Source organism: Corvus moneduloides, chromosome 1 (genome assembly GCF_009650955.1).
Source record: "Corvus moneduloides isolate bCorMon1 chromosome 1, bCorMon1.pri, whole genome shotgun sequence".
In the NCBI taxonomy this organism is placed as follows: Eukaryota; Metazoa; Chordata; class Aves; order Passeriformes; family Corvidae; genus Corvus; species Corvus moneduloides.
Window position 1 is genome coordinate 5,255,230 of NC_045476.1, and position 20,974 is coordinate 5,276,203.

At 43.1% G+C, this 20,974-nt stretch overlaps 1 protein-coding gene across 8 annotated transcripts in view; it reads left to right on the plus strand.

Annotated features, from left to right (window-relative positions):
- The window catches only part of LOC116439197 (sodium channel protein type 5 subunit alpha-like), a 217,415-nt gene that overhangs the window by 125,777 nt on the left and 70,664 nt on the right, over positions 1–20,974 (plus strand). For all 8 annotated transcript variants that reach the window (XM_032098425.1, XM_032098416.1, XM_032098434.1 and 5 more), the window contains one exon: positions 17,592–18,059. In XM_032098425.1, the coding sequence (XP_031954316.1) occupies positions 17,592–18,059 (468 nt within the window). The remainder of the gene's footprint in view (positions 1–17,591; positions 18,060–20,974) is intronic.

The window sequence follows — 20,974 nt, forward strand, 5'->3', positions numbered from 1 at the left end:
AGTCACCGTGAACATCTACATCTGAAATAATTACATGGAGGTGCCTTTACAGTCAGAGCTGGTTAATGGAGTCTGCAGACTCATAAAATATCTTACCACCCAAAAAACCTAAACATATCGGACTAAATAGCCCCTAAAACTGCCTTATTTCTGTCCCTGAAGTCCTAGGAGGCAAACTCAGATGTAGAAATCCCCATGTGGCTTGATATGGTGACCCAAGAGGACCTTCTGGTCCTGTGTTTCCCTATCGTAATTTCAGTGCCTGGCAGCAGAGCTGCTCAGCAGGGTTTGGATGAGATTTGAAGTGATCTCCTTTGGTAAAGTCAGTGGAAACTTTTCTCTGAAAAAGTCAAGTGCGCCTGAAATCTGTCTTTCTATTCTGCTTCCACAACTCAGGAAGCCATAATGGGTATTTTTTCTGTTATAATTTGGTCCATGACAAAGGCAAAAATATGGAAATGTCACATTCTTTGATGGGAGAGGTTTGTGCCTCCCTACATACCTTTTCTACAAGTCCATGTAGGACAGATCCTTGAAGAGACATTCTGGGAAAGTCATGCTAAACCTCCATCAGGTTAAAATCAGTGGATTCTCAAACTGGTCAGACACCAAGAGAACCTCATTAGGAGTCATTCACCACCATTCCCCTCTTGAACAGCCCAAGTCTGTTGATCAAATATGTTACCAGAGGTATTCTGACAGACACAGAGTTCTGCAGCAGGGCAAGAAAGAAAGAAATCAAGTTACAGGGTTTTGAGCAACCTGGTCTAGTGGAAGGTTCTCTGCCCGTGGCAGAAGGGTTGAAACTAGGTGTCCTTTAAGGTTCCTTCCAACCCAAACCAGGAGATTATTCTGTGAACGGGAGCAAGGAGAACTTCTTAGTGCTTCCACTTCACCCTTTTCTTTTACAAGAGCCCCCCTCCTGACCATGAGAACGTTGTCCTGAGCACCACCAATGCAACCTGGGTGGGAATAATGGCCTAGAAGGAGGAAAAGGGCAAGAAGGATGAAGGGTCATTTAGCACGGATCCTGGCCTGACAGATGTGCAAGAGAGAGATTTGGGATTGTGAGGATTGTTTGGGTGGGGAAGAGAAATGACTACAGCTTTATGTGAAGCTTAATCTATGAGAAGAAATTCACAGCAATTTCCTGCCCTGAATCACTTTCCTAAATAACAGACCCTAAGTAACACAAGGAGTCACTGGGTTCCATGTATCTATCTAATACTTTTTTTTTTGCTTTGTTTGCTAAAGTTGCCTTTAGTTCAATGTTTAGAGTCAAGAAAACAGAACAAAAAGTACAAAAGCAGCAGCTGTAATGTGCAGCATGTAAATGTGTGAGACAGGGCTGATATTTGGATTGCATGCTCTTCAACACAGGGGCTTTGCTTCCGTATGAAGCATTTTCTAGAATTAATTACTGAGTGTCACTAATTGAGCAACACAATCCCTAATTGAGGAACATAAGAGTGAGGCTATAAGGCCACCTGTGAAGGAGAACTGGTAGCCCACCCTGTGGGAATCCATCAGCTGGCCAGCTGTATGGGAGCTTCACAGGCAAGGGTCTATCCCAGATGGAATATTGTGGTCAGTGCAGAGTATGAAGAATTTTAATAATATGGATTGGGATGATCTTTTGCATTTGCCTTCAATGCCAGAAAATATCCCTGATCACATGTAATTTGTTCATGTAGGAGTATCCATAAAGTCCTGTCTCACTCAATGCTGATACTTCTCCATCACTGCAAATTTCTCAACTGATCGCAACTGGGCTTGAAAGGGGCTTATGCTAATGTCAGATTTTCTCTTTGTTTAAATGAAATGGGTACAGAGAACTATCATTGTCCCTAGTGGTAAAATCAGAAGTTGTAGCAAAATAGCATCTTACAGGCCTAGGTAAAAGTGGATTGCAATTTTACATTTCAAGAGCTCAGACAAGCAAAGCATATTAGGATGGTCAAAGGTGGTCTTCAAATGGAGATTTGTATTTCTGCCTGACATGATAGGGCTGTCACTGAGGGAAGACACATCAAAACCCCAACATGTTTAAAAGACAGGAAGCATTAAACCAGGGAGTTTCAAGACCATTAAACTTTTTAAAGGCTGATGAAAGGTTGTTTTACTCCAAAAAGTACAAGGCTTCTTTAATTCAGATTGCCTATGTCAATAAATGAAAGAAAATGGAACTCCGATGACATATGATAGCACTTTTCCAGCTATCTCCTTGTTTTCTTTTCAAATTACGTACAAATCTAGAATGCCAAAGCCCCATTTTTGTGGTTTTTACTGTCTATCCCTAGAGTAATGCTTAACTCAAGGGTTGCAGCAAGACTTGCTGCCCTGAATCAAGTAATTATTTTTGCATTTAATGACAAGCATGACTTACTCATGGGGGCCACTGAAGACGTCCACTGTGTGAATAAAGGTTAATCTCCTTGGAGGGAAATGTAGTATTTGTATTGCATCTAATTATTAATATAAATGAAGTGGAATTTTAAAATATTGCGTACCTTCTAATTGCAAATCTATGTTAGATCTGCTTGCTGGAAATTAAAGCAGCTTTGGGAAGAAGGTATGACAGCCCAAATTACAACATTTAGGGGTTTAGATTTTTAATTTTCAAACTGCAGTAGAGATCTGCAGTGTCCTCAAGCTTTGTATGTTGTACTTCTCCCTCTAAGCACATACTCTCCTTGGGATCCATCAGTTCCACTTCTTGCACAATGGAAGGAAGAGAGGACAAGATGCAACTACATGAAACCTGTGGAAAAACAGGTTTTTACAAGGAGCAGGGAAGCCATAGGAGATGTGAAGAGAGTTCAGGTTGTCCCAAGTCTTACATGAACACTCCCTTCTCTCCTCTGTCTCTGCACCCCAATGCTCGTGTCCTGGATGCAGCTGTTCACCTTATCTGCTCTTTCAGAAGCTTCCAACATTCTGGAAATATGCATTTGTGTTTTGGTTACATCAGCTGAGAGGGCCAGCAGATAAACAGGCAAGAATAGGCATGTCAGGAGCAGTCATCGTCAGGACAGACAAAATCTGCAAAGCGGAGAGCGGAGGGTGCGTGGGGCACCGGGGAGGAGGAGGATTGATCAGAAAGCTTCAGGAGCCATAGTGAGAGCTGGGAAATACTGGCAACAAGGGCTGGAGATTTTGAGGGTCCAGAAGAAGCCAGGGAGCTCAAGGGATCATTAGTGAGAAGTGGAAGTGTTGTTTGAGTCTGTCTCATCAGCTTGGACACTTATGTAAGGGAGACGAGTTTCCTTCCTTCCCCAAGTCACATGGGGCTTTGCAGAAGAGCAGCCCAGAATCCATGAATAAGCACAACTGGGGACACAAAGAGAGTAGTGTCAGAACAACTGTCAGCATGTCACTGTCCTTTGTGCTTCTACTCACTTGTGCCTACGGCTGGCAGCAGGAACATTTGGTGTGATACTGGAGAGCTCAGACCTCAGAGGGAGGCAGCTAAACCCCAGCGCATCTCCCAGCTTCTCCCTCCCTAATTTCCATGCCAGCTACCTGAACAGTCCATGTGTCCCAAAGCAATTTTGGCTATTTGTATTCCCCATTATCCATCCTTTCTTGAGAAGTGCCTGTGATGCAGAGCACTCAGGTAGTCAATGCTTTTGGGCAAACATCTGGCTGTATCTACTTAAGTATTAAACATCCTCAGGGATAAAGAAAGGTCCACCAGAAACAGACAGCATAATCTGGTGCTTCAAAAAAATAATCCTGACACCAATCATCAATCGGTCCAGTTGCCTCTGATGGCTCCTAGTAGAGATGGAAAGCCTCCATCCTCCTATGGGTTACTTTAAATACAAAGCTTTTGCCTGACACTCCAGGCTTGAAAAGCTGTATGATTTATCAGTGCCCACATAAATAACTATGATTTATTTCATTGGGTAGATATATCCCGCCCCCATGTGTAACACCAGATGCTGATGGTAATAAGTCTGGGGAAATTAACTTCACTGTATTTATGATGAGCCATCAAAGACTGCTGGGTTTCAAAAATGCCATTCTATAGTAGATTGATTGGAGTCTATTAAAATCTGGGAGGTTTAGGGCTGCTTCACCCAAGATATGTGAGAGAAATGCACCTGAAAATAGATGGGAGGACTGACTACTCTCAAAACCTACTCATAAAAAGTAGTCTGCTTCTTTCTGTCACTTCCAATTTATAAGAGTCTGTATCCTGCTACAGGCTCAGTTGTTTCTTCTGAAGAGTTGAGTCTTGGCACTTGGTGACTAAATCTGAGCTTGCATCTTGTTAGGGGACAGGTGGGTTCAGTCCCTGTTCTCAAGGAATTACATTTATTCATGTTGAATATATACTAAAATCTGCCAATTTTTTCCCTGCAATATTCATCCGCAGAAAGGTAGATTTTTGAAAATACAAATAGCTCAAATCCCAGTAAAATTGGCATACAGAAGAGGAGTGAGCTTTTCCTTCTGATGCAGCTCAAAGGAGGCTGAAAACAAGAAGTGGACTATGACTTTTTTTTAAATTTATTTGTGACATAAGGAATTCCCAAAGCGATAATCCAAGGCAGATTCATTAGTGGACCATGACAGATTTTGGCATTTGGTGCAGATTTTCATCAGTAGAATTATAAATATTGCTTCTTGATCTATAAATGAGTCACTGGGATATATCAGAGAGAAAAAAAATCTGTTAATAATGCTAGTGCTCTTCCATAGGCATATATATAAGGGAATACAAAACTGTCTCCCATTAACCTTCATGGGTGTGAAATGCCTTGGAAATATGAAGGAAGAAGAATGATAATATATTAATTCAATCGACCCAACCCCTTGGAAACCATCCTCATGCCTTTTGTTCTAATTGTGTTTCCAAATAAAAGATATTTCTCTAAAAATATTGTTTAAGCATTGACTCCATTATATGAACTACTGACAAGATGAAATATTTTTAATAAGATACACCATATGTAGGTTTTACGTTCTCATACATATTTTATTTGTGAAGGCTCTAGTGGATTCTTTGTTGAGATTTGGTTGTATTGCAGGGAGTCGAAGTGGAGGTAAGTTATTCTTTTGAAAACTGCAGCCCTGTTGATGTAGTAGGCATCAGTAGGGTAAAATTGCCCATTTTTCATACTACATGTGTCCTTGGCTAATAGTGTAAGTAGGGGTTTGTCAGTGGTTAAGTTCTTGCTAATAGCTGGGTAGTTATTAAAAATCTAGAAGGCATTGAGTCAGATTTAATTGGGCAAGAGTGTGCAAGGTAGGTACAACTATATGTGTCTCCTTTTATTAATGTCACAGTGCAAGTTGTCTGGATGTCATTGAAAGGGTAATATTCCTAGCATGTGCTGAGGGAAAGGCAAAGTTTTAATGCTAAGATAGACCAGGTGGTACAAATTTAATACATTATTCACTACTCCTAAACAGCTTATACTTTTGTTAAAAAAAACCCCAAACTGTGGCAAATATTCTTTTTCTTCACCAAAACTAAGCAGTGAGCTGTTCATTCTAACAGTTGCCTCTAGAAATATCTTGTTAAAATGAATATGTGAAACAACCAGTGAGTCATGACAGACTTAACCTTCTTAGCAGGTGTATGATATTTAAGAGACACTGGAACTTATCTTTTCCGTGTAGAGTGTGCATTCATATCTGGATTTCTCCACCCAGCCCATATGTGGTTACAGGGTCTGTGGCTTCCCAAGAAAAAATACTGAAAAATGCATTTGGAAGATAAATGTAGTACACAGGATTAGATACCAATTTCCTGCCTTTTTGGGTCTTATTGAACTGTAAGAAATTCCTGCAGTCAAAGGGGTCCTGACTTTGGTCTCCTGCTACCATTCCACATTTCTTCCTCTTTCCGAAAGTCCACTTGTCTGGGTCTTACTCTGTTAAACTTCTCTAAATTCAATAAACCCACTGACCCACAGCTGCTGAGGAGAATCTCCAACAGATACAGATCTACTCCATCGATTTTGTATTATTGCAAACAGTGCAAAGGAAAGGAGAATCAAACTTGTTGATTTTTCATCGCTCTCATAATTTTTATTTCTTTGCTGCTATTTCAGTACCTTTTGTTCTATTTTCCTGACTCCAAATTCATGTGTTAATTTTTCTTTTTGCTCTTTTGTTTGGGTCATCCTTAGCCAGAGTCTTGTTTAAATTAGTTGTAATTGAATATGAACTAAATCTGCCCTTCCTTTAATTTTCTTCTACCTAAAATGTATTTTCTTCCATTTTGGTCAGTTCTGGCCTTCATTATCATAGAATCAAATGGTTTATGTTGGAAGGGACCTTAGTGATCATCTCATTCCAACCCCTCTGCCATGGGCAAGGACATCTTCACTACACCAGGTTGCTCCAAGGCCCTTCCAACCTGGCCTTGAATTCTTCCAGTGATGAAACAGTGACAACTCCTCTGGGAAACCTCTTCTAGTGCCTCACCACCCTCACAGTGTAAAATTTCTTTCTTATATCTTACCTAAATCTCTCCTTTTTCAGTTTAAACCATTAGCCCTTGTCCTGTCTCTCCATGCCCTTGTCCAAAGTCCTTCTCCAGCTCTCTTGTAGCCCCTTTAGGCACTGGAAGGAGCTCTAAGATTTTCCCAGAAACTTCTCCAGAGTGAAGTCCCTTAACTCTCTCAGCCTGTGTCCACAGGTGAGGTGATTATAATTTCCCTTTTTCACATTGCCCCATATATCTGCTGTAATATTCCTAGTTTCACACTTAGAGCAAACCTTCTCCTGTTTCCACATTGCTTTGGATTTCTACTTTCCATGACGTCTTCTCCGAGCTCCATCTCATTGTGTATCTTGACTTCACCCTTCCCAATACACAAGCAAGTTCCAAGACTCTGTCCTGAAGCCATTTGAAATTATTGTAATTAATTCAGTGTAATGTTTTGACCAAGCTTTGCCATCTGTAGGTCACAGTCAAATTTTGTCGTGGGTACATGCCAAGTGACCTTAGCATTTGGATTTAAATATATTTGATGTTTTCCATGCTGAATTTTCATGGAAAGTTCCCAAATCTTTGGGGATGGAAGGTTTTCAAGCTCTACTTGCAGTTTAATCCCCTTCTCCTCTATTTGTAGCCTCCTCCCCACCATGAGTTCCCTTCTCTTCCTGGCCCCCCTAACACAGACTCATTCATTGAAATTGCACAACTAAGAGCACTCTCATGCTCCTTGTGTTGCAAACTCTTTCGTGCAGATGTTTCTTCCAGGAGGACTCCCATCTCCCTTCTCCCCTCCTGTAGTTTTCTTGCCTCCCACATTTGGATGTCGTTCCACACTGTTTCTGAGAGGTTCAGCAGGTGCAAAGTGCCTGCTGAAGAATCTCTGTTGGAAAACACAGACAGGTGGCTTCCTCTAGAAACTGAGGCATGGAAACAAACACCATGAGTGTCCCTCCCCTGTCTTGGTTAGCACATTCCCTGGCCACCCCATCCCAGCTGGTGCCTGGCCATTCGGGAAACAGCCCTGGCTGGGGAGAGCAGCCACAAAGCCATCCTGCCTGGGGGAAGAGAAGTCAGCTGCTTGCCCTCAGGAATGGGGAACAGGCCTTGGCTTGTCTTTGTTTACTACCGAGATGCAATTTTTAGATCGTAAAATGGCCAAGCTGCCTAGCTCTCAGTTCCTCCCTTCTCTCTAGCAGAGTGGCAGTGAGAATAAACTCATAAAAATGTCCTTATGAGCAACTGACACCATCGAATTTCTCCTTTGCTTACCCATCTTGCTCTAAAAGTTTTTAGTAACCCCAGTTGCTGGGATTTCTGCCAGACACCCAGAACACAGTTAATAAATAAAACAATTTTCAAATTTCCACATCAGCAAAATACCTTTGTATTTCCTGATATAAGAAGGAAGTCAGAGATGAGGTCATCTTGCCTGGAAAGAAGAATTTGCTTTGATCATGTGGTGGAGCACAGACTTGGATTGAAGGATGCTGGCAGCCAGTCCCCCTTGGAGTGCTTTTCTTATGTTTTTAGTAAGGTTTCTCAGGAAAGCACAACTCAGAGTCAGCTTATCCTGGAGGATAAGGATATCACCCTCTCTCCCATGGATATCTCCTTGGGAATTTAGGCAGTACTAAGAAATGTTCAAAATCAGCCACAGCTGAGCCAGAGACCAAAGGGGATGGACTGGCCACTGAGGACACTGTGGGATGCAGGAGCAGGTGGTGGCAGATGAAATGGGTCAGTTTATAGGACAGCAGTGAGGTTTGTGTGCCAGCACCTCCCACCTTGCAGGGCATGGCTTTCATTTTGGAGATGTAACTGGCACCACTGCTGCCAAACCCTCCCATTTCTTTAATGAAATGTGGGGGTTTGTCCCACTTCTGAGTCATGGGGCTTCTCCAACAGAGGTCTGTGAAAGCCATAAGCCCAGCCATGTGCTGTGAAGGCAGGAGATTTCATACTGTGCAAAATTGCTGGTAGAAATCTATTTTGGAGCTTTTCTGAAAGAAGCCCTCCTGGCTGGCAGGCAGTTCTGTCACTTTGTTCTACCCTCCCAGGAATCTGCACTTGCAAAATGCACAAAGTCAGAACCTCCTTACATCTCCCAAATTCACTATAGAGGCATCCTTTTCACATTTCACTTAATAGGAAAGTGTGATTTTGTGATGGAACCCAAATTATAACATTAAACCTGGGAAATGGATTAGAAAGTGAGATTTTAAAGGAAACTGTGTTTTCCCTGGGAAAAAAAAGCAAAGATAATATTAATTATTTCTTGACTCCCTGATTTAATTTTTGAGTCTCTGGGCCTACCCTCATGCTGATTTTTCTTTGGTGTTACATGTTGGGAGCCATTACTTACTGTGTCCATTATCACTGATTTTCTTTTGCTTTTATTCCGTTTCCATGTGGGTTCTTTATCCTTTTGGTTTTCTCCAGCTTACCTTTCCCCACATGTTTTCTGCCATGTGTGAATGAGAATTACCTCTTTCTCTTGGTCTCCAGTCCTGACTGCCCAAGGGACATGATGGCTTCTAGATGACAGAGGGCAAAACTTAGCACAGTCCTTGGTCATGGCTGGGTGTCCCCCTCTCAGTGGAGGTGTAGGATCTGAATTGTAAAAGGACAACTCCAGGTAACTCACTCTGCCTGGACTGGGCAGTGTCTTCCATGTGAGCCCCTGTAGGGTTAGGCCTGGTGTGGTCTTCAGGTAAAAACTGCAGAGCTTAAACTTCCAAAATTAGAGGGTTGTTTTCTCTCATGTCTAGCCATTGTATGATAATTGGTAGAGCAGCTGTTTTTTGCATGCAGCCAGTGAAAATATTCCAGGAATAATGCAGGTGTTTCTCACTAATCCTCACTCCTTGCAGGGAGCAGCAGTAGCAAAGACTCTCCAGTGTGTTCAGTCAGTCCCAGACTGTGCAGTCTGTGTTGCTCTCTGATTGTCCTGACATCCTCCTCGCCAGGACAGCCAAACACTTTTGTTGACTTAGCATAAGGATAATTGTCTCTTGGTTTGCAAACAATAAATTTTCCGTAGTTCCCCTAGTGTTTTTGGGGTATGTTGAGCCTTTAACATCACAAACACAGCTGGTTTTGCTGGGAGAAGTTTTCAACTGGACTTGTCTCATAGCAAGTTTTATCTGTCTAGACAGTGGTTTGAGAAGTCCACAGCAGTTCTGATGGAGCCCTTGCTACTGTGGTGAATTAGTGTTGTTTTGATATCTGATGAAAAACCTGCAGGAACATGGGGTTTTTTACTCCGTGGCTCCAGTAGTGGAAAGAATTTATCTGCCTCCACTCACCATCTCTCCCTCCTCACATATAACATTTGGAGACTTAGAATTTCAGATCAGAAAACACTTGGTTTCCAAAGAGTCATCTTCTGATACTTCTAAGGGACATACTTAGAAATAAATAACACTGAAAGTCATCAGCTGCAAAAGAAATCTAAATTCAGTTCAATAGTTCTTGGCCAGACTTGGAGTGGTACAGTTTGTCTGCACACTTATATGCATGTAGGTGGATAACAAATGAAAAAGACTTGGCAACATGAGGCAACCAGCAGGTTTGTGGTAAGAAGTGTCATGGGTTGCCTCAGATCTGTGTTTCAAGGACTGTGTTTCAAGTGACAAGGACACAGGCACACCTCACTCTTTCAGCTTGTGGGGTGCTGCAGAACCTGGGGATGAGTAGAGGCAGAGGCTAGAGGTTGGTCCCTGTGAGATGGGAGCTGGGGACAAGCCAGCCTCCCCTCCCAGTCCAGCCTCCCCCTCTGCAGAGACATTTTCATCGTGTGCCCCAGTGTGTCAGGCTGGCAGCAAGAGCAGTCCTGAGGTGTGCCCTTGATGCTGCTTTGACTTTGCCTGCCTCCCCTTCCCAACAGGATGTAGCCATGCCAGATCTGACATATCTCAGTGCTAGTGCAGCTTTACAGCTCCGCTGAAAGAGGGCAGAGATGAATGACAGCTTAAAATGACCTAAAAAAATCTTCTGTGTGGCACAAAAGTGGAGAATAAATACCGGCCTTATCTACACATCTATTACTCAAGGAAATTTACTCCTGTGTAAAGTGGCAAGAACAGGACTGAGGAATCTGCCCCATTAATTACAGATACCCCTTTATACTCTGATGTGAGAAATTGGATGATCACTCCCAACCCCATCAAACATGGGTGAGCACAGCTGCCACCCAGCATCACTTCTCTGTCCCACACTGCTCAGAGACAAACAGCTGCACCAGAGACACCAAAACTGCAGGGAAACATAAAGTCAATACTTGAAGAGGAGAATGGTCAGTAAAACTCCCAGCTTTATTGTAAATACCACGGAAACATTCAGAGTAGAGGGAACGCCCTCAACTCACCCCATTCCTAGAGTCTGCCTGAAGATAGCTAAAGCTGTATCAGCCTCCCTATTTATTCTTCATAGGCCAGAGGTAAAATCAAGCCTTGTTCTCCCCCTTTTCTGGGTAAATAGAAATCGTTCATATGAAATCACTGAAATTACAGCCACTTTTTGCATATGAAGTAAGTATTCTTACCATATTACTTAGTTTTTTCTTTCCTGAGGAAAACATCCACTCTCATTACCATCATGAAGTAGTTCAGAGATTTTACTTAGGAAATAGACTGTATTTGTCTATATTAAATTTCATTTTCTTATATATAAACAGACAAACCAGTTATTTCACCTAAGAGATTAATACAGAGTTGATGAGAAAAAATACCTGTTGGAAGAATTGGTATTACAGTGGTACTACAGTGCCCCACAAGCCTCTAATCTGCAACTGGTGTCCTGCTTGTGGGTTCAGACACATTCCACTTGGGAATTTGGGTGGCTGCAAGGCAGGAAATTCATATCCCAATTTCTGTGTGTTTTCCTTGCTGATCTTGGACAAGAAACATGAAGGAGATCGATGCTGCTCCACCCTGTGCTCTCCCGCAGTTGCCCCAGGCCACAGGGACCTCTTGCCAATCTTGTGGTATCATGATCATTTTGACAGAGAGAAACTAAGATATCAGAAGAATGAGATTATGAGATTGACTGCAGGATAAAGAGAAACTGGGCTGGGAGGATGTAAGCTTCTTATCCAAGCACAAATAGCTGAAATAATAGGAAAGGGAATATAGGAAATAACTGATCATGTAAATTGCTTTTTGCAGGAATACTCTCTCTTAGTAGACTTTGCCCTGGGATGAAAATTACAAAGGATTGGTAAATACAGTTCCAAGGAAAGAAATAATCCTCCAGAGAGACTGACTATGTTACTGACCTATTACTGCAGATCTCAGTCTTATACTTAGATCTAACACTTGGTACAATGAAAGCCCCTTTCTGAGCAGTTTTTCATGGCAGATTAGTGGGTTTTGCTACAGTAAACAGAATATAATAATTGGTACCTATTGTGTTAGGCCTGTTAGAAGGTCTCTGAAGAACAAACTGCTTCTTTCCTGTTTGTACTAGCCAAAGAACAGTGCAGATGTCCACTGCTGTCCGTGAACAGGAAGGAAGAAAATCAGATATTTTCACTGGGCAGAGAGTGCCTGAAGAGCTTCTTGCTGGTCTGTATCTACCAGGCCCTGCAGGTGTATGGGCCCTGTTCTATCCACAATAAAAAAGTATTAAATGAGTAGCTGATGATCCTGGCAGGTACTTCACATGCACTGTCTGGGCTTTCCTATGCAGCTGAATGACAGAAGTGACAATGAGCTGCCACAGGATTACCATCTGGATTAATGGCTTGCTTTTTTGCATGATAGGTTTCACTGATGGGGCATATTTTCTGCTCTGGACCCTGTTGTTACAGCTTGGCTGGCTCCTAGGAAATTTCTCTTCCACAGGGAAGCACCCTCAAGCGATGTAGGTCCCTTGTTGTCCTTCCTGTCCTCTGTGTCCTGCACAGACACTGGCACAGAGCTGCAAATAAGTTCTCTTGAAAGCAGCTCCTGAACTGCTCTGCTCTATGAGCCTCTCCCTGCAAGGATGATCCTGTCTGATTCCAGCCTGCTAGGATTTGTCCTGTACAGTTTGGGCAGATGAGAAAGTCTGGCCTTGGTTGCTGCTCATTGTGAAAGTTCATTTAAACTTCATGCACAGATAAGGAGCAGGGGCCTGAAATTCAAACTCACTTGTTTTGTTGGCAGTGTGTGGTCAAGGCAGATGCCGCTCCAGGAGAAGCTGTGTGGGTGAGCTCACATGAGATCCTCTGCAACCAAACAAGACCAGCAGCTGAGGACCTCGCTTTGGGGATGGTTTAACCCTGCCACTGAACTTGTGCTGGTGCAACACCATTCCTGCTGTAGACTTCCAGAGAGTTTTCAGCCTATATTCAGTGCAGTGCTGAGCACAGTGCCAAATCCCCTCCCCTCCTTCTGGGTGACACCAGTGAGGGTCCAGGGCAGCGGATGCAGTGCTAAATCAATTCACAGGAGCTCAGGAGGCCTGCATGCTGTCTGACTGATTGACACAGGTTAAATACATAAGGATTTATATTTCTCCACTTTTGCCAAATAAAGGTAAATAAAAAGAGGGAAGGGAAAGGAGGAAGTAGTTGACTGCTTTTGTTCCAAAAGTATTTTAACTTCAGCAACCGCATTGGTAGATATACCTCCAAACAGGATTTGATGAGAAGGTGTAATCTGAATTGAAATTGTCTGGTTTTGTCCTGTGTTGACACAAAAGGAGATGATGGAGCTGAGATATTCAGACTGCAGCCTATCACAGCAGCATATGTATCTCCCAGCCCCCACCAGCAGTCCCTGTGCAGGGCTTTTTGGGGAGGAGGGGTGCTTCCAGCAGCCCGCTTCCTCCCCATGGCTGGGGAGCTTGGAATCAGCTTCACAGCTCCAGGCCCCCTGTGCTCTTCACTTGCTGTGACCACAGAATTGGTGCAGCACTTTGCACAGTGCCGGGCTCGTTACCTGTGTGCTGCTGCTCGGGGTGGGGCTGAAACACCCTGGACTCCCCTCTAACCTGGGGAAGGCTGCCTGGTTATAAAGGCTGGTCACCACTGGCCTGAAGTGTGATTGTCACCAAGAAGGGCTACCTGGGCACCTGCTGGGTGTGAGAATGGACGATGCTCTTAGCCATATGATTTAGTTTTAGGTAGTCCTGCAGGGAGCTGGACTTGATGATTTTATGGGTCCTTCCAACTTGAGATATTCTGTGATTCTGTCTGGCTTATTTGACCTGCATCACCTTTAACCAGCTCTGAGATACAAAATCCAAGCTTGCTTAGTCTTCAGTAGGCACTGCCAGAGACAGCTCAGCTCCTCAGCATCCCTGGGATGCCAGACTGTCTCCACAGTCTACAGACATCCTGGGAAAACTCCAGCTTAAGCACCTCAGGGATGCACCTGACATAAGGCTGGCTTAATCTGATCATTTGTGCCTTATACTGGCACAACCAGAGTCACAAGCTTTGGAAAAGGCATTAAAAGTGAGAAGGTCGACGAAAGCATGCTGGATTGTCATTAGGCTAAAAGCTTAATGTAATTATACTAAAAGAATTTGGGGTTCTTTGAGTGCATCTGTCATTTGATTCCCAACCTCAAAGACCAAAGAAGCGACCTGCTTGCACAGTCTGGCTGCTCGGTGTCACTGCAAAGCAGATTTCTTTTTGAGGGGATCCATATGGACATACAAATCTGCCATTGCTTTTGAAAACTGAGGTAATCTTTAGTTTGCTTTTACTTAAACTGAAAGCACTGTGTTAGCAGCCAGGAGGACTGGGTATTATTAGTAACCTTTTAGAGGAAATGTGGTGTGTCATGGGTTAGGCATATATTTTTCTGGAAAATGCAGTGTACAGTGAAATGTGGGAATAAGTAAACATAAAGTGCTTATTCAGCAGTTCATTCTGTTCGAATGCCCAGCAATGCAACTCTGAGGTTACCTGCTCCTAAAGGAAGCAGGGAATGGTTTTTGAGATTTATTTTTGGCTAAAAGCATGAAGTGCAAATAGCTCTTTGTGCAAATTGTCAGCTGCATTTCTGGGAAGCAAATAACATTGCCTTAATAACCCATGGTAAATAACAACACTAAGGATGCTACCACCTATTACATGTACCTGCAGGTGTATCCAGACAATCCTCTAACTGTAGTTGGATGTCGGAAATGAACACAGAAAAGTGAAACAAAGCATTTCAAACCTTTTGTGAACAGCAGAGTTAACGAAGTACATGATGAAGGTCAGCTTCAGATAACAAAATTCATGTGCCTACATGGAGATACTCCCGTATGGAAAGATGTCTGAGCCACCACTACTCTGCAGTGGTCTAGGGCTTGACTCAGTTTTCTCTGAGGACCCCTGGGGCTACTGCAGGGAGTCCATCCTGGCCTCCAGCTGGATACAGATCTCCCAAAACAGGGTGTCCTTCTGGGCAATTGCCTGAGGATGACTTGGGCACGGAAGGGTCAGTTGGCACTGGACATATTGGCAGATGCATGTAGCCCTGGCACAGTCACCTGTGCTTGGTCAGTCCACGTGATGAATTTCTGGTAGAAATGAGGCTTAGATGCCATGTTAGCTCCTCAGGGTTTGGTGTCTGAGGCTGGAGGTTGCTGCCATCCTTGATGAGTAATTCAGTTCCCTAAATTTGGCCAGCCTGTCTCCTGCTGCAGCACACTGGGATGCCCTGGTTGGATGGCAGCTGGAGCTTTGGGAAGACACAGACCTCTGGTAGGTCTGGTGCAGATGTCTCAGATACCCTCAAACGTCAGCAGACACCTCTGTTAAGGTAACTGAATTGTACCTGTAGAGCCCAGAAGATTTTTATTCTGGATTTCTTTATCCCTTCCCTTCCTCCAGCTGCTTCCTATGTCCTTAGGTTGTCACAGGGAGGGAGATACGTGGAGTGGCTTGTTCCAAGCTCTTTGTGCACTGGGGCCTGGGAAGCATCTCTTTATTTACACACATGCTTATTTTCAGGCCACTTGTAGCAATGTGGTTATCTCTGAGACCTCATCCCCCTGTCAAACTGGGTTGAAAATGGGTAAAGGGAATCTCTCAGTGCCTCCTTCCCTGATGGGCTCCCACCTGCTTGGCTGCACATCCACTACTCTCATTTCAGGCAGCATCACTTGCAATACCTGCGAGTGGGGCATGAAAGGAAAGATTGATTCACACCAGGCCACCACAGTGATGAGGAGACCCACACAAGCTGTCAGTGTGGTGGGCCAGCTAAGAAACAATTAGCTTTAATCTCGCTTTACTTCAGAGCAGGGTAGTGCTCAGGGCAGCAATGGTTTATTCAGTGGTTCCTAATGGACGGGGGCATCTGCTGTGCTACCAACTGCTTTTGTTTTTAGTCACGGTGATTGCAAAAGGTGCTTTTCAAAACAGCACTGACAGGGCACTTCAAATACAGTGTCATCAGAGTGATTAGGACCAGGTTTTCAGAATTCCATCCCATATGTTCAGAATATTTGAAATAAGAGAGAACGGGGTAAGGGGATGATAGCAGAAGATTGTGGCTCTTTTGTAAGGCCCAGTTAAACAGAAGTACTTTTATGGTGTTTGTGTTGGTGTAGCAGGTGTTATCAACTTAAAGTACTATCAGAAAGAGAGAAGTCACGGGGCTTACAGGTATTTCTGGTAGCATTAAGAGATCACAGAGAAAATACCTGCACAAAGTCCATTTTATTGCTGTAAATGGCAGGAGCACTGCAGCACTGACCTCTCCTTTGCAGTGCCCAGAGCTGGCACCCAACCACCTTGTACAGGCAGCAGTTGAGTTGATACCAGGCAATTTGAGACTAGCTTATTTTGAAGTAAATGTATTTTAGCTGATACTAGTTTGAGTCACCTCTGTCCCATTCCTGTCATCCAAGGCATCCACCTCCAGTGTGAACTTTTAGCCCTTGTGAATCCAAAACTGAAGGTGTAATTTATTTCTTCCCAGACCATGGGCAGATGTAATGTCCAGTACACAGGAACTGAAAGATATATTGCTGGGAGTAGCCTTTGAGAAGAAGCTGGGTTTATTTATTGGATATAATTGTATTGTTTGGGGCAGGGGTGTAAAAAGAGGTTTAAACCATCAAATATGTCACTTAAATGCCTAGTTGTGTCTAATCTTGCCATGTACTGCCAGCAAAAGTACAGACTTCTGAAGTGGCAAGAACAAGAGGAAGGTAACTCACAATCTCCAGTTCAGTTTGGATCTTTTCATGCACCTGTGGAAATCTTAAAACAGTTTTTTTCCTGACTAGTAACAGCATTTTCGGGACCAAGCCTGCTTTGGGAGTGAGTCCTGCTCGGATTTGGCCACAGTAATCTGGTTGTGATGGCTTGTTTTAGCCTGGAGGGAGAAGTTTTTGAAGCTATATGACCTCTGAGGTGTTTATTCGCAGTCATGATAGATTTCCTTCATGGCCCAGAGGATATTTAAAACAAGACTGTCAGTGAAAATGCATACAAATGTTTAGAAATGTTTCCAGATGTACAGTTTGGTTGAAGTGCCTTGCCTATGTACGTCATTGTCATAGAATCATAGAAGAGTTTGGGTTGGAAGGGACATTTAAAGGGCACCTAGTCCAAACCCCTGCAGTGAGCAGGGACATTTTTAACTAAATCAGGTTGCTCAGAGCCCAGTCCAACCTGACTTTAAATGTTTCCACAGATGGGGCATCCATCAGCTCTCTGGGCAACCTGTGCCAGTGCCTCACCATCTCATCAAAAATTTCTTCCTTATATCTAGTCTGAGACTCCCCTCTTTTAGTTTAAAGCTGTTTCCCCTTTTCCTCTTACAATAATCCTACTAAAAAGTTTGTCCCCATCTTTCCTATAGACCCTGTTTAAGCACTAAAGGCTGCAGTGAGGAGTTCCCACAGCTGTTTGGTGTTTTTTGTATTCTGTTTCTGAGCTTTATTTTCCATGTTTTGGGGTGTTGGGGGTGGGAAGGACAAAAGGGAATGTCAGAGTGTATTATTGTCCATGCTAAACTGCTGCACCTGAAGTCAATGTGTTTGAAAACGCCTGCAGACTCCTTTTCCTACTGAAACCACCTGTAATTAGAGGGATTTCCATGGTGGTGCTACGGCGCCACAGACGAGATGAAACTCAGACCCTGCTTTTTCCACCCTCCACATTTAAAGCTCACTGATTTCCTTTGAACTTCGCTCGTTTCAGGTGCTCAACCTGTTCCTTGCCTTGCTGCTGAGCTCCTTCAGCGCTGACAACCTCTCAGCCCCAGACGAGGACGGGGAGATGAACAACCTGCAGCTCGCTTTTGCCCGCATCAACAGGGGCCTTCAGTATGCCAAAAAAGCCACGTGGAACTTTTGCTGCAATGTCCTCCGGCACCCCAAGACCACAGCTGAGAAGAAGGCAATGATGAAACTCGCTGCCCAGAACCCAGGAACCCTCAACAATTGTGTGAACAGCCACGCCACTGCCGAGCTTGGCAAAGACATGGAGAATCACAAGGAGAATCATGCTGAGGATGGGGTGAATAAAAGCGGAGAGAAGCACCCAGGAATTACAGATGATGATTTTATGACCAATCCTGACCTGTCCATTTGTGTTCCTATTGCTGTGGGAGAGTCAGATATCGAGGAGGAGGATGAGGAGCAGAGCACCTTTACAGAAATGGAGCAGGTAGGCAACTAAAATGTTTCTTAATTTCAGCTGGTTAAGATGCCCTTTGTTCCCACCCTTGGTCTGGATCCATGGCTAGGGATGCAAATGTCCTATGGCCTAATCCTGCCTTTGATATGCTGCTAACTTCAGAAGAAGTTACAGATGCATATCCAAGAGCAAAATTCAGTTTCCAACAAGAGGAATTTCCTTTCTTTGTATTCTTTGTGCTTGTCTAGATTAATTCTTCTAACCAGAGCAATTAAATCCTTTCTCACACAGCAGACTGGTTTTTTTTTCCCTTTCAGCTGAATCATGGGAATGCTACAGAACAAATCTTGGGTTAGTGGGGGATTTTTCTTAAATAGGCACTGTCTTGGTTTGCTTTGTTCAACAAGAATTGAGGGCCAGGTAGGTCTCTTAAAAATACAGTAAGACAGAGGCTGATATGACAAGGCACCAGAGAAAGAGGGAAAATACATTATTTGTATTCTGACAGAAAAAGCAGTTATTTGCCTGCTCTTTGGTGTGACACGGCAGATTTTCTTTCTTTTTTTCCTGAGCACTCAGTAGTAAAGGCTGAGAAATCCTGTGCAGTTTGAAGTGTTGTGTAAAATGAAGAAGAAACCTCTTCAGGCGAATGCTTTTCCTTCTCTCCTTCTCCCCCTCTCCCTTTTCTACCAGATTTATCTCTTGGCTCCACACACTGTATCGACTTAATATTTTCCAGACCCTCCACCTTGATCCAGCACCTTCTGATGCTGGCTGAGACCAAGAGAGTTCAGCAGGCACTGGATCAAAGCTTCTGCTTCAGATACAGCTGTCAGGAGGGATGCTCGATCTCTTGGTTGAGGGGAAGGAAGTTTGAAAGCCAAATAGTTGTTTGAGACGGAAGGACTATTGTAAAAAAGCTCTAAGGAAGGGCTCTGTGTCAGGAGTTGGGCACAAATCAGCTGCTAAAAGTTAATTTCTGCTGCTGTGTTGTGGAAATCTCTTCAGTGTCAGTGCATCACCAACAAGTCTTTCTCAATGATCATCTCACTGGGGAGTGGAACAGCAAGAGGTCAGAAAACTTAATCACCAAGCTCCACTGTCCAAATAGAAACCTAAGTAACAGAAAGACAAGTCTGCAATTTTTGGTAAACACTTTTAGGGTGGGGTTTTTTTGTGTCTATTTAGGGACTATTTCATTGAAATGATCTGTGGATCAGTGTGGGTAGTATGATAATATCTAGATTTTATCTTTGAAGTCCTTCTCCATTCCCAGGCTGTATTTGAACCTACAAGAAGAGAACATTCAAAAAGTGAAATAGGAATGCAGTAGATGGAGAAGAGAATTGGAAAAAAAGAAGTAAACTTAGTGAATTGAGATAAAGAGAGTTTAATAGGAAAGAAAAGAAAGATATAATAATAATAGAACTAGAATATGCGAAACAAGTGATGCTCAAGGCAGTTGCTCACCACTTGTTGACTGATGCCCAGGCAGTTCCCAAGCAGTGGCACCTGGCCAGCTTCCCCCCCAGTTTATATACTGAGCATTTATTCTCATTCTCAACCCAAAACACAGCCCTGTACCAGCTACTGGGAAGAAAATTAACTCTATCCCACCTTAAACCAGGACTGTTCCTTAGTATCAGGTGATCGGTAATATTGCCTAGTGTATATGTGGATAATAGTGCATAAATATGTTTAATTATGGAATTCTGGCTTTGGTGATTTTTTTCTTCCTTTTTGGTCTTTAAAGATGCCCACACCTTTCTGTTATGTCTGATGGATGGTAACAATCTCATACACTCTCAGATTTTTTTCCTTCACACTGGAAGCAAAAGGTTGTTGAAACTTTGCACTCGAATGTCCGTGAGGTCTGGAAGTGATGCCTGTACATGCTCACAGGTGTGTGTAGCACCACTGTATTATTCCTCTCTCAAGATAAATAGTAACATTCACAATTACAAGATAAATCCCAGCACAGGGCATGGAGGGCTTGGGATTTTTATGTCTTAACATACTTTAAAAGTGTAGAAATGCAGATTTCTGTTTAGCTGCACTATGTGCTGGTGTGTAAATTAGTGGATGGAACAGGTAACCATCATTTTATACTGTAAATGTGGAATTAGAGCTTTAGTGAGATCTATTAGAGTAATGAGAGAAAGAGCTGATGTAGAAAAGCGGGCATTTTAGTGAAACAGCATTATGAATAAAAATGTATTTGGAAATACTAAGAAAACTTTTAATAGTTTCAATAATATTGAAACATCATCACGTGTAATAGAAACATTGGGGATTCAGAGTGAAGCAAAATAGGGGGAAACAAAACCCAGTAGGAGAAACAAACCAAAATACTGCTTTCCCACTTTATGATTTAATGAAATTCTCAACAAGCATTAGAGGAACATTGTCGCATTGCTGTGAGACATTTGGATTGCAGTGAAATAATGTGGTTCACTGCTGGCATGTGCATTAAACAGAAGGCAAGGAGTTGAGAAATGAATTAATTAGCTTTGTCACTAGTGTTTTCCAGGCTTGGACAAACAGCTGCTGCAGGTCACTGCTGTTCCCCTGTGCAGAGCCCTGATCAATGGTTTGCAGTTTTTATCTGCGGGTCTGAGGGGTCTACTGCTGAAAAGGACCAAACAAGCAGCGAGTTCATATATCCAGCGAGCAATTTTAACAAATTCCTAGAGGGGAAAATGTGCGTGTACAAGGGCGTTCCAACTCAAAAACTCGAAATACATTGGCATAATAAATAAACAAAAATAGGAAGAAGCTTAACAGCAGAAATGATAATTGTGTGATGAGCTTTGCATTTGCTTTTCTGCAAAACCCTAATAAATTTGCACAGCTGTAAATGTCTCCAAAAGGAGCAGAGCCATGAGAAAGCAGATGCCAACAAATTCAAAGATCTGTCGTTTTTACTGGTGCCCAGTCCAAAGATG